The 13558-nt window shown below is 56.0% G+C and overlaps 1 protein-coding gene across 1 annotated transcript in view; it reads right to left on the bottom strand.

Moving 5' to 3' along the window:
- LOC147105000 (membrane-associated guanylate kinase, WW and PDZ domain-containing protein 3-like) overlaps positions 1 to 13357 on the bottom strand; it is a 136201-nt gene extending 122844 nt beyond the window's left edge. Inside the window, exon 1 of the mRNA XM_086011774.1 lies at positions 12847 to 13357. Coding sequence (XP_085867900.1) covers positions 12847 to 13117 — 271 coding nt within the window. The 5' untranslated portion in view covers positions 13118 to 13357. The remainder of the gene's footprint in view (positions 1 to 12846) is intronic.
- Between the last annotated feature and the right edge of the window lie 201 nt (positions 13358 to 13558).

Below are 13558 nucleotides of genomic sequence, written 5' to 3' on the forward strand. Positions count from 1 at the left end.
TGAGCCAACCACACCGCTCTCCACGAGGCTAAGAACTGGAGAGGTAGCAGACGCTGTGCTTACACTGCACAGGACCCTGGGGGGGAAGGAAGAAAATTAACTCGTGTGCAAGACACGGAAGGGATTGCAGAGATATTAGAGGTGGTGCATACAAGAGTTGGGGAAAAAGAGAAAAAAGACACGACAAAGGTAAGTTGGCTTTCTCAGTATCTATCATAGAATAACTACGTGAAAAACAATGTGCGACAACTGGCCATGCATACAAATTCCAAAGGGGTGGGGCAGCTTGGATCGAAGCCAGTTCCGAAACATTCCTCAAATTGTACAGGCAGTGCCGAACCATCAGCGCTACCCTCACCACCCGCACCCCCCCCCAACCACCACCACCCAGCCCCTCCCCCCCTCACCATCCGCCCCCCCCCCCACCCGCTCCCCCCCCACCCACCCCCCCCCCCACCCACCCCCCCCCACCCACCCACCCCCCCCCCCCCATAAAAAGAGTGAACATCTGCTTTGTTAAAGTTGCAGGACCTCAATACTCACCTAGAAAAAGAAGTGTCAGCCATGGCTCAGTGGGCAGCACTGTCACCTGAGCCAGACAGCGGAGTGTTCAAGAACCATTGCAGAGACTTGAGCAACTAATCTAGTCTGACACTCCAGTGCAGAATCACCAAAACAAACAGATTATCTGGTCATAATCTCGCTGCTTGTGGGAGCTTGCTGTGTGCAAATTGACTGCCGAGTTTCCTACATTACAACAGTGACTCCACTTCAAAAAGGTTCTTCCACCGGCTGTGAAGCTCTCTGGGACGTCCTGCGGTCGTGAAAGGCGCTGTATAAATGCAAGTTCTTTCTAACGCCATGGAACCATCAGAAACACAAAGGAACTCTGCCCGAGAAGCCACAGACTGAGGCTGGGGAGGCAATTTTAGGTACAAAGTCAGTACGGTGGCATAGTGGTTAGCACTGTTGCCTCACAGCACCAGGGACCCAGGTTCAAATCCGGCCTCGGGTGACTGTCTGTGTGGAGTTTGCACATTCTCCCCGTGTTTGCGTGGGTTTCCTCCGGGTGCTCCGGTTTCCTCCCACAGTCCAAAGATGTGCGGGTTAGGTTGATTGGCCATGATAAAAAATTGGCCCTTAGTGTTAGGGGGGATTAAATACGTGGGGTTACAGGGATAGGGCTTGGGTGGGATGGCTGTCGGTGTAGGGACCGGGTGCTAGGGTTTGGATGATCAGCCATGATCTCGTTGAATGGCGGAGCAGGCTCGAAAGGCCGAATGGCCTACTCCTGCTCCTATCTTCTATGTTTCTATGTAAAGCAGGCTGATGGTTGAGGCTCTAACCATGAGATGCTGGTCTAGGTCACACCCACAGGACATCCCTGACCAACACTCGACGGCTTGTGTCCTACGCGGATTAAGCGGTTTCAGAACCACGGAATTAATTCAGAGAAACCTTCTGAAGATGTGTTTTTCGCTGGGCTCCGTTCTCCACAGCCGGTCTCCTACCCGAGCGATCCCGGTCTCAATCCAGACCCAGATGGGTCCGTAACTACAACCCATTCAGAGCACACCGAAGGAAGGGGCAGCTCGTCACCGAAACAATTTATAGCGATGAGGACTGGTGGCGAGGGATGTCTCCTTGCTGTCTCACCTCCTTTACTTACTACAGGGGCAGTCAACCCCACAACGGAGCAGACTGTAGAGTGAGGCACAACACGCCCCTCTCACCTCTGGGGCCTCGATCCGAATCCAGCCCAGCAGTATGAAAATCTCCACAAAGCAAACCATCACCCTCACTCAGACGGCAAAATGGACACACGTGGGAGTGCTCCAAGATTGGCATCATATCATTGGCGCTATGTAGAGGGAGCTTTACTCTGTATCTAACCCGTACTGTACCTGCCCTGGGAGCGTTTGATGGGACAGTGTAGAGGGAGCTTTACTCTGTATCTAACCCGTGCTGTACCTGCCCTGGGAGTGTTTGATGGGACAGTGTAGAGGGAGCTTTACTCTGTATCTAACCCATGCTGTATCTGCCCTGGGAGTGTTTGATGGGACAGTGTAGAGGGAGCTTTACTCTGTATCAAACCCGTGCTGTATCTGCTCTGGGAGTGTTTGATGGGGCAGTGTAGAGGGAGCTTTACTCTGTATCAAACCCGTGCTGTATCTGCTCTGGGAGTGTTTGATGGGGCAGTGTAGAGGGAGCTTTACTCTGTATCTAACCCGTGCTGTACCTGCCCTGGGAGTGTTTGACGGGACAGTGCAGAGGGAGCTTTACTCTGTATCTAACCCGTGCTGTACCTGCCCTGGGAGTGTTTGATGGGACAGTGTAGAGGGAGCTTTACTCTGTATCTAACCTGTGCTGTACCTGCCCTGGGGAGTGTTTGATGGGACAGTAGAGGGAGCTTTACTCTGTATCTACCCCATGCTGTACCTGCCCTGGGAGTGTTTGATGGGACAGTGTAGAGGGAGCTTTACTCTGTATCTAACCCGTGCTGTACCTGCTCTGGGAGTGTTCAACAGACACAGGTGACAGAAGTGGGAAAGTATCTAATTCTTACAGCACTGACATCCCTCATCTTGATGAGCACAAGATTCGAATAATGAAAAAATATTAAATTTCTTAAACTAAAGAGTTGGCTGACTCACATTTCACAGCATCAGAGGCGCCCCAGAGACAAGGTTTCCAGAAATGGAGAGGTGCCTCACCAAGACAGTCAGGAGCAACACTAAATTACTGAGCATCTTCCTAGGGCAGGAAGCCAGCTTAGTGTAGAATGTAGCAGAGAAGACCCTTCACCCCAAGCTCCCGGTGGAAGTGACTGTGCATGGTGGCCTCCGCAAGAAGTGTCATTAAACACTACAGCTACTACTGCTGGCGATTAGCGGACAAACATTTAACGTCCCAAAGACATTTGCTTTTAGTGGAGTTGTTAACCCTTTTAAAACAAGCGGGTTCCAGTCTGTGCTGAAACAGCACATTAATCACCAAGTCCCAGGCTCGTGTCACGAGTTACTCTGCTCCGGTTTTACACCGAGGGGGGAAAAAAGGAAAATATCAGCACTCAGCAGAAGTGTCTCCGTATCACAAAGCACGGGATTAATTCAGCATTTCACCATTCCCCAAGGGCTGAAGCTAAGCCCTCGCACCTGGCAATTTCCCAACTCATCCTGCAAAATCTGGGAATGTTCAGGGAGGGGGTGGAGGGAGGCACGGAGAAGAGCAAAAATATATAATCCAGCTTGAACTAGATCACACCAGGGTCTAGCCCCACATCTGTCAGTGACATGAGGGGAGGGGAGGGGAGGGGAGGGCGGGCCCCCGAGCTGGGCCGAGAGAGAGGGGGAGAGAGAAAATGAACCAGATAATAACAGATCCCCAACAGCGATGAGGCAGCCCCTCGACACCCAGGGCCTGTGCCGAAGCCGCTGTTTCCCTCACCTCCACGCCACTCCCGTCCCAATAACAGGACGACTCATTCGCAGCCTTCAGTTCCTTTTCGAAGGATGCCCAGAGGAGACAACTGTGCGTTCAAAAAGGTTGCGAGATTGAAAGGGAGGAGGAAGATAGGATTCTGCTAACTGTGTTCTGAAAATCACTTTCAGCATTCTCCATCCTCTTATGAAAATGCCAACTCCAGCAGAGATTCAGTTCCACAGGCACTGGCCACCTGCTGAGTCCTCACCCCTAGTGACCATTCTTCAGACAGGTGACTATTCAACTGCAGTGAGCATCAGAGTCTCCAGACACCATGGGATAGACTGTTATTTACCCTCATGTACAATACTCACCACAGGAGGAGAGGGTGGCCTCCAGCGCGAGGGTGAGAGCCTGCACCGTGTGGGCTTGCTTCGCACTGTGTGCCATCTAGGATCTGCACGCCAACAAAATTAGCCTATTCTATGTCCTCTGCCGCCTCAGCTCTGGTGTCCAGAGCCCCAATTGTCCCCTTCTCAGTGGGAGCAGAGCTTCCTCCCCGTCCCCTCAGACCCCGATTGATCCACGGCCCCCCGTCTCCTCAGACCCCGATTGATCCATGGCCCCCCCGTCCCCTCAGACCCCGATTGATCCACGGCCCCCCCGTCCCCGATTGATCCACGGCCCCCCCCCCCGTCCCCTCAGACCCCGATTGATCCACGGCCCCCCGTCCCCTCAGACCCAGAGTGATCCACGGCCCCCCGTCCCCTCAGACCCCGATTGATCCACGGCCCCCCCGTCCCCTCAGACCCTGCTTGATCCACGGCCCCCCCCCCCCGTCCCCTCAGACCCCGATTGATCCACAGTCCCCCGTCCCCTCAGACCCCGATTGATCCACGGAACCCCCCCCCCGTCCCCTCAGACCCCGATTGATCCACGGCCCCCCGTCCCCTCAGACCCCTATTGATCCACGGCCCCCCATCCCCTCAGACCCAGAGTGATCCACGGCCCCCCGTCCCCTCAGACCCCGAGTGATCCACGGCCCCCCCCCGTCCCCTCAGACCCCGATTGATCCACGGCCCCCCCCGTCCCCTCAGGCCCCGATTGATCCACGGCCCCCCGTCCCCTCAGACCCAGAGTGATCCACGGCCCCCCGTCCCCTCAGACCCCGATTGATCCACGACCCCCCGTCCCCTCAGACCCAGAGTGATCCACGGCCCCCCATCCCCTCAGACCCCGATTGATCCACAGTCCCCCGTCCCCTCAGACCCCGATTGATCCACGGAACCCCCCCCCCGTCCCCTCAGACCCCGATTGATCCACGGCCCCCCGTCCCCTCAGACCCCTATTGATCCACGGCCCCCCATCCCCTCAGACCCAGAGTGATCCACGGCCCCCCGTCCCCTCAGACCCCGAGTGATCCACGGCCCCCCCCGTCCCCTCAGACCCCGATTGATCCACGGCCCCCCCGTCCCCTCAGGCCCCGATTGATCCACGGCCCCCCGTCCCCTCAGACCCAGAGTGATCCACGGCCCCCCGTCCCCTCAGACCCCGATTGATCCACAGTCCCCCGTCCCCTCAGACCCCGATTGATCCACGGCACCCCCCCTCCGTCCCCTCAGACCCCGATTGATCCACGGCCCCCCGTCCCCTCAGACCCCGATTGATCCACGGCCCCCCATCCCCGAGTGATCCACGGCCCCCCCGTCCCCTCAGACCCCGATTGATCCACGGCCCCCCGTCCCCTCAGACCCCGATTGATCCACGGCCCCCCGTCCCCTCAGACCCAGAGTGATCCACGGCCCCCCGTCCCCTCAGACCCCGAGTGATCCACGGCCCCCCCCGTCCCCTCAGACCCCGATTGATCCACGGCCCCCCCCCCCGTCCCCTCAGACCCCGATTGATCCACGGCCCCCCCCATCCCCTCAGACCCCGATTGATCCACGGCCCCCCGTCCCCTCAGACCCAGAGTGATCCACGGCCCCCCGTCCCCTCAGACCCCGATTGATCCACGGCCCCCCGTCCCCTCAGACCCCGAGTGATCCACGGCCCCCCGTCCCCTCAGACCCCGATTGATCCACGGCCCCCCGTCCCCTCAGACCCCGATTGATCCACGGCCCCCCGTCCCCTCAGACCCCGAGTGATCCACGGCCCCCCGTCCCCTCAGACCCCGATTGATCCACGGCCCCCCGTCCCCTCAGACCCCGAGTGATCCACGGCCCCCCGTCCCCTCAGACCCCGATTGATCCACGGCCCCCCGTCCCCTCAGACCCCGAGTGATCCACGCCCCCCCGTCCCCTCAGACCCAGATTGATCCACGGCCCCCCCCGGTCCCCTCAGACCCCGATTGATCCACGGCCCACCCCCCGTCCCCTCAGACCCCGATTGATCCACGGCCCCCCCGGTCCCCTCAGACCCCGATTGATCCACGGCCCCCCCGGTCCCCTCAGACCCCGATTGATCCACGGCCCCCCGTCCCCTCAGACCCCGAGTGATCCACGGCCCCCCGTCCCCTCAGACCCCGATTGATCCACGGCCCCCCGTCCCCTCAGACCCCGATTGATCCACGGCCCCCCCGTCCCCTCAGACCCTGATTGATCCACAGCCCCCCCCGCCCCCTCAGACCCCCCCGTCCCCTCAGATCCCGATTATACAGGCCCCCTTATATCGCTCCATTCAATCCTCAGGACATTTCAAGCACTTTACAGACAATGAAGTACTTTTTGGAGTGTAGTCACTTGTAATGTAGGAAACGCGACAGCCAATTTTCACACAGCAAGCTCCCACAAACAGCAATATGATAATGACCAGATAATCTGTTTAAGTGATGTCGGTTGTGGGATAATATTGGCCAGAGCACCTGCCCTGCTCCTCTTCGAATAGTGCCGTGGGATCTTTACAGTCCACCCGAGGGAAAATGGGGCCTCGGTTTGACAACTCCTCCAAAAGACGGCTCCTCCAACAGTGCTCCCTCGATACTACCCTTAGGTATCGGCCTAGATCAAGTGCTCAAAAAGTCTGGCGTGGGGCTTGAACCCACAACCTTCTGACGCAGAGGAGAGTGCGCTACCCACTGAGCAACGGCTAACACTCCCGCACACAGCGAATTCACCGCCAGACAGTAGAAATACAAATATTTTTTTTAAATCTAGGGTTCCGTAGGACTACTTAACTTCTTAATACATTCTGAATATTTAACATCAAACGAGTCTTGGTATTGCAGTGAAAATTCTGCTGGGCTAATTAGGGATTTCAGCATGGTGTCAAATTTTGTTTGGTAACGCTCCTGTGAAGCACCCAGAGACATTAAAGGTGCTATATAAATGCAAGTTGTTGTTGGTATAACCCTTGATAAACTCAATCCTCGGAGATGGCTATGAGAGGAGAGATAGAAACCTAGGAGGTGCTAGGCAAAAAATGACCAGGGTCCATCTCGTTCGCCTTCTACCATAATACGATAGAATTCTTCATTAAGATGGAGAGTGAAGTAGTTGACTCAGACACTACGGTCTTGAATTTAAATAAAGGAAACTATGATGGTATGAGGCGCAAGTTGGCTAGGGTGGATTGGGGAACATTACTTAAAGGGTTGACGGTGGATAGGCAATGGCAAACATTTAAAGATCGCATGGATGAACTACGGAATGTGTTCATCCCTGCTTGGCATAAAAATAAAACAAAAAAGGTGGCGCAACCGTGGCTAACAAGGGAAATTAGGGATAGCATAAGATCCAAGGAGAGGACATATAAATTGGCCAGAAAAAGCAGCAAACCTGAGGATTGGGAGCAGTTTAGGATTCAGCAAAGGAGGACAAAATAATTAATTAAGAAGGGGAAAATAGAGTGTGAGAGTAAGCTTTCAGGGAACATAAAAACTGACTATAGAAGCTTCTATAGATATCTGAAGAGAAAAAGATTGGTGAAGTCAAGCGTAGGTCCCTTGCAGTCAGAATCAGGGGAATTTATAATGGGGAACAAAGAAATGGCAGACCAATTAAATACATACTTTGGTTCTGTCTTCACAAAGGAGGACACAAATAACCTCCCAGAGATGTCGGGGAACATAGGATCTAATGAGAGGGAGGAACTGAATGAAATCAGTATTTGTAGGGAAATGGTGTTAGGGAAATTGACGGGATTGAAGGCCGATAAATACCCAGGGCCTGATAATCTACATCCTAGGGTACTTAAGGAAGTGGCCCTAGAAATAATAGATGCATTGCTGGTCATCTTCCAAAATTCTAGAGACTCTGGAACAGGACCTGTGGATTGGAGGGTAGCTAATGTTACCCCACTATTTAAAAAAGGTGGTAGAGAGAAAACTGGGAATTATAGACTGGTAAGCCTGACATCGGTAGTGGGGAAAATGCTAGAGTCCATTATAAAAGATGTAATAGCAGCGCACTTGGAAAACAGTGACAGGATCGGACAAAGTCAACATGGATTTACAAAAGGTAAATCATGCTTGACTAATCTACTGGAATTTTTTGAGGATGTAACTTGTAGAATAGATAAGGGAGAACCAGTGGATGTGGTGTATTTGGACTTTCAGAAGGCTTTCGATAAGGTCTCGCATAAGAGATTAGCGTGTAAAGTTAAAGCACATGGGATTGGGGGTAAGGTACTGACTTGGATAGAGAACTGGTTGGCAGACAGGAAGCAAACAGTTGGAGTAAACGGGTCTTTTTCCGAGTGGCAGGCAGTGACTACAGGAAACTATGTTATCCGGAGGCTAAATGTCCGGCAAGCTCGAGCCACCGGCAAAAATCAGGAGCCGTTTTGTTAGGGTTTTTTTTCTTCTCATGGCTTTTTTTTTTTTTTTTCCAACAGTCAGGCTCTGCAAAGTCTCTCTGAAGCTGTTACTAAGTGACAGACGCTTCCAAGATACGGCCGACTGTTTGGAAGCTGTTGCTAAGCAACAGTGTTTGTTGTCAGACACGGAGCTGTACACTTCAACATTAACGCTGGTTTGTCCGGCAGTTTTAAGGGAACGGCAACAGCTCGGTCCCCGTCGGTGCCAGAGAGCACAAAGTTTCCTGTAGTGGGGTACCGCAGGGATCAGTGTTAGGACCCCAGCTATTCATTCACAATATATATTAATGATCTAGACGAGGTAACTAGATGTAATATCTCCAAGTTAGCAGACGGCAAAGCTGGATGGGCGTGTGTGCTGTGAGGAGGATGCCGAGAAACTCCAGTATGATTTGGACAGGGTGGGTGATTGGGCAGATGCAGTATAATGTGGATAAATGCGAGGTTATCCACTTTGGTGGCAAAAACAGGAAGGCAGATTATTATCTGAACGGCAATAGATTGGGAGAAGGGGAAGTGTAACGAGACCTGGGTGTCCTTGTGCACCAGTCGTTGAAGGTAAGCATGCAGGTGCAGCAGGCGGTTAAGGCAGCAAATGGTATGTTGGCCTTCGTAGCGAGAGGTTTCGAGTACAGGAGCAAGGATGTCTTGCTGCAGTTGTACAGGGCCTTGGTGAGACCACACCTTGAGTATTGTGTGCAGTTTTGGTCGCCTTATCTGAGGAAGGATGTTCTTGCCATGGAGGGAGTGCGGCGAAGATTCACCAGACTGATACCTGGGATGGCAGGAATGACGTATGAAGAGAGATTGGGTCGATTGGGCTTATACTTGCTGGAGTTTAGAAGAATGAGAGGGGATCTCATTGAAACTTATAAAATTCTAACAGGACTAGACAGACTAGATGCAGGAAGGATGTTCCCGATGGCAGGGGATTCCAGAACCAGGGGTCACAGTCTAAAGATAAGGGGTAAGCCATTTAGGACAAGAGATGAGGAGGAATTTCTTCACCCAGAGAGTGGTGAACCTGTGGAATTCTCTACCACACAAAGCAGTTGAGGTCAGTTCATTAAATATATTCAAGAAGGAGTTAGATATATTTCTTAAGGCTAAAGGGATCAAGGGATATGGGGAGAAGGCAGGGGCAGGGTACTGATTTTGGATGATCAGCCATGATCTCATTGAATGGCGGAGCAGGCTCGAGGGGCCGAATGGCCTACTCCTGCTCCTATCTTCTATGTTGCTATGTTTCACCACATGGCATGTCTCAGATTACTCAGATACTGGAGCCCAGAATGTTAATTTCATAAAGAAATCTATCTAATTTGCATCTGAATGAATCGACAGTTTCAACCGTCTCCCGAGGGAGCCTGTTCCATAGATTGACCACTCACTCATTGAAATATTGTTTCCGCAGTTTTGAATTTACCCCCTTCAAGCGCAGGCTGTGTCCTCTGGGCCTACTGTTCTGGAGAGGGCAAGACAGCTCGTCATGGTCGACATTATCTGGTCCCTTTAGAATCCTAAAAACAGCAATCATCACCTCTTGACCTTCTCTCTTCCAGCGAGCACATGCCCAATTTACATAAAATCGCTCTTGAATCAGGTCCCATCAAGGCAGTGAATTTCAACTACCTGCTGTGTGCTGTTTAGACTCAGCACCCACAGCCCTGCGACCGAGTCTCTCAGAACATACCGAGACAGACGGGATCAAAACCGATAGCCATCACCTGCTCATCACCACGCCATCTGTACCATCAGGCCCAACACCCATCACCAAAACAGTTAGCCACTGGGCTCATCAGATGGAAGATACTTCTTCCCAGTACACCTCCTGCTCGCTCCCACCTCCACCCACATCCCCATGAGAAGGGGGGGCTCCCAACTTCACCATGCCCTCAGTGTGGGCACAGAAGACAAAGCAGGGTTTACCCCACCAGAGAGGAGAAAAAAATTGGGAAGAATCCCTTCACAGCAGAGGGCAAGACAGCCAAAGGACTGAGACAGGATGGGGGTTTCTCCCCCTCAAAGAACAGCTACATGAGCCCAGGAGGAGACAACGTCCACTGTAATTTTTGGGGGGCCATGCGGCCCGTTCAAAAGTCAATTTAAAAGCTGGTTCACTGGCTGCACGAGATTCCTGGAGGAAGGAGATAGATCAAAGACGAGTGAGATTTATGGCAGCACTCATTTACAAGACACAGAAAATCAGATTCTTTCTAAACCTAAATCAGATTGTTTTATAAATAGTTATTTTCTATTGTTCTTCTTGCATGGTCTTTCAGCAGAGATGAACCTGACCCCACTCCCAGCAACTCACAACAACAGACTGGCCGAGATAAGGCACTCGCTGTGTGAAGTAAGACACCCCCACGAACCCAGGACCCCGTGTCACCCCCAACACCGTCCCATTCATACACAGAACCAGCCGCAGAACAAAGAACATACACTGCAAAACACAAAGGGTTTAATCACTTAATAGTAGTCATAACCCAATCCCTGTAAACATTGTTATTGATCAGTCTCTTCCCAGGTTATAGCCCCCCTATCCCTGATCTTTTCCTCCCCAAACCCCCTCTCCCTTGTGTGTAGCTCCTGATCTTCGTGTGTCCCCCCCCCTTCTACATCTCCCAGTCTCCCCCCGCCCTTGCAGCTCACACTCCCCCAGTACCTCTTTCCGTCCAGTTTCCCCCGATATTTCCTCCTTCACCCCCTCCCATGTTTCCATTTCTTCCCATTCCATTCTCCCCCTCCCAGTCTCCCCTCACACCCACCCTCGCGCTCACCTCGTCACTCAATTTTCCCTTACTTCCCAGCCCCCCAGATATTCCTTTCCAGTTCACCCGGCTCTCTCCCTCCACCACCTTGACCCCATCCACACTTTATTCCTTATCTCCTCCCCGACTCCAACTTCCCTCGCTCCCCCTCCCCGACTCCAACTTCCCTCGCTCCCCCTCCCCGACTCCAACTTCCCTCGCTCCCCCTCCCCGACTCCAACTTCCCTCGCTCCCCCTCCCCGACTCCAACTTCCCTCGCTCCCCCTCCCCGACTCCAACTTCCCTCGCTCCCCCTCCCCGACTCCAACTTCCCTCGCTCCCCCTCCCCGACTCCAACTTCCCTCGCTCCCCCTCCCCGACTCCAACTTCCCTCGCTCCCCCTCCCCGACTCCAACTTCCCTCGCTCCCCCTCCCCGACTCCAACTTCCCTCGCTCCCCCTCCCCGACTCCAACTTCCCTCGCTCCCCCTCCCCGACTCCAACTTCCCTCGCTCCCCCTCCCCGACTCCAACTTCCCTCGCTCCCCCTCCCCGACTCCAACTTCCCTCACTCCCCGTCCCCCTCCCCGACTCCAACTTCCCTCACTCCCCGTCCCCCTCCCCGACTCCAACTTCCCTCACTCCCCGTCCCCCTCCCCGACTCCAACTTCCCTCACTCCCCCTCCCCGACTCCAACTTCCCTCACTCCCCCTCCCCGACTCCAACTTCCCTCACTCCCCCTCCCCGACTCCAACTTCCCTCACTCCCCCTCCCCGACTCCAACTTCCCTCACTCCCCCTCCCCGACTCCAACTTCCCTCACTCCCCCTCCCCGACTCCAACTTCCCTCACTCCCCCTCCCCGACTCCAACTTCCCTCACTCCCCCTCCCCGACTCCAACTTCCCTCACTCCCCCTCCCCGACTCCAACTTCCCTCACTCCCCCTCCCCGACTCCAACTTCCCTCACTCCCCGTCCCCCTCCCCGACTTCCCTCACTCCCCGTCCCCCTCCCCGACTCCAACTTCCCTCACTCCCCGTCCCCCTCCCCGACTCCAACTTCCCTCACTCCCCGTCCCCCTCCCCAACTTCCCTCACTCCCCATCCCCCTCCCCGACTCCAACTTCCCTCACTCCCCGTCCCCCTCCCCGACTCCAACTTCCCTCACTCCCCGTCCCCCTCCCCGACTCCAACTTCTCACTCCCCGTCCCCCTCCCCGACTCCAACTTCCCTCACTCCCCGTCCCCCTCCCCGACTCCAACTTCCCTCACTCCCCGTCCCCCTCCCCGACTCCAACTTCCCTCACTCCCCGTCCCCCTCCCCGACTCCAACTTCCCTCACTCGCCGTCCCCCTCCCCGACTCCAACTTCCCTCACACTCCCCCTCCTTCACTCCCTGCCCCCCAACTTCCCTCACGCCCCCCTCCTTCACTCCCTACCCCCTCCTTCACTCCCTGCCCCCCAACTTCCCTCACGCCCCCCTCCTTCACTCCCTACCCCCCAACTTCCCTCACTCCCCCTCCTTCACTCCCTGCCCCCCAACTTCCCTCACGCCCCCCTCCTTCACTCCCTACCCCCCAACTTCCCTCACGCCCCCCTCCTTCACTCCCTACCCCCTCCTTCACTCCCTGCCCCCCAACTTCCCTCACGCCCCCCTCCTTCACTCCCCTTCCTCCTCCCTCACTCCACCTCCTCTATCCCCCCTCCCTGACTCCCTCCTCCTCCTCCACTCCCCAGCCCCTCTCCCTCACCCCCTCCCTCGCTCCCAGTCACTTCCCGCTCCACTCACTCCCTCACTCTCCCCTCCTCCTCGGCCACCCTCCCTCACTCAATGTTCCCCCAACCCCCTCCCTGCCCCGCTCACCTGGCCGCACGGTGCGCACCCGGACGGGCTGCGGGAAGTGCCGGATGACGGCGCGGGTGTCGCGGCGGGTCAGCCCGCTGACCGGGGTGCCGTTGACCTCGAGCAGGATGTCTCCGGGCCCGGGCCCGAGCTCGGAGCCGCCGGGGGCCGCGCCCAACACCGGGAACTGCCCGAACTCCGCGCCGCCGCCCAGCGCCAGCGCCTCGCCCGGCACCGCCGCCTCCCGGGCCCGGCTCAGCCAGTGCCGCCGCCGGCGCAGCGACCGCGACATGGCGGGGCGGGGAGGCTCAGCGGGAGGGCATGGCGGCGGCGGCGGGCGACCCCCGGGCTCCGCGCTACCCGGGCTCGGGGTGTCCCGGGCCCAGTCACCGGGCGCTCTCTCCTCAGTCTCTCGGTCCCCGGGCTCTCCGCGGCGGGCGGGCTCTCTCAATCCCCGGGCTGACTCTCTCGCTCGCGCTCTCCCCGGATTCCTCTCAGACTCTCGGCCGCCCGCCTGATGATGTCAGCGCGCTGACACGCGGGCTCAGACGCACCGGTTTTGGATTTCGGGAGGCGGGGTTACTGGCAGCCAATCAGAAGCAAAGCATTGGACCCGCCCCCTTGGTCAGCCCCGCCCCCTCGCGGTCAGTCCCGCCCCCTCACGATCAGCCCCGCCCACTTACTGCAGCCCCGCCCACTTATAGAAACCCCGCCTCCTGGCCCAGGGCTGCAT

This window comes from Somniosus microcephalus, chromosome 18, assembly GCF_052327205.1.
Source record: "Somniosus microcephalus isolate GS21.2 chromosome 18, FLI_Smic_1.0, whole genome shotgun sequence".
Classification (NCBI taxonomy): domain Eukaryota; kingdom Metazoa; phylum Chordata; class Chondrichthyes; order Squaliformes; family Somniosidae; genus Somniosus; species Somniosus microcephalus.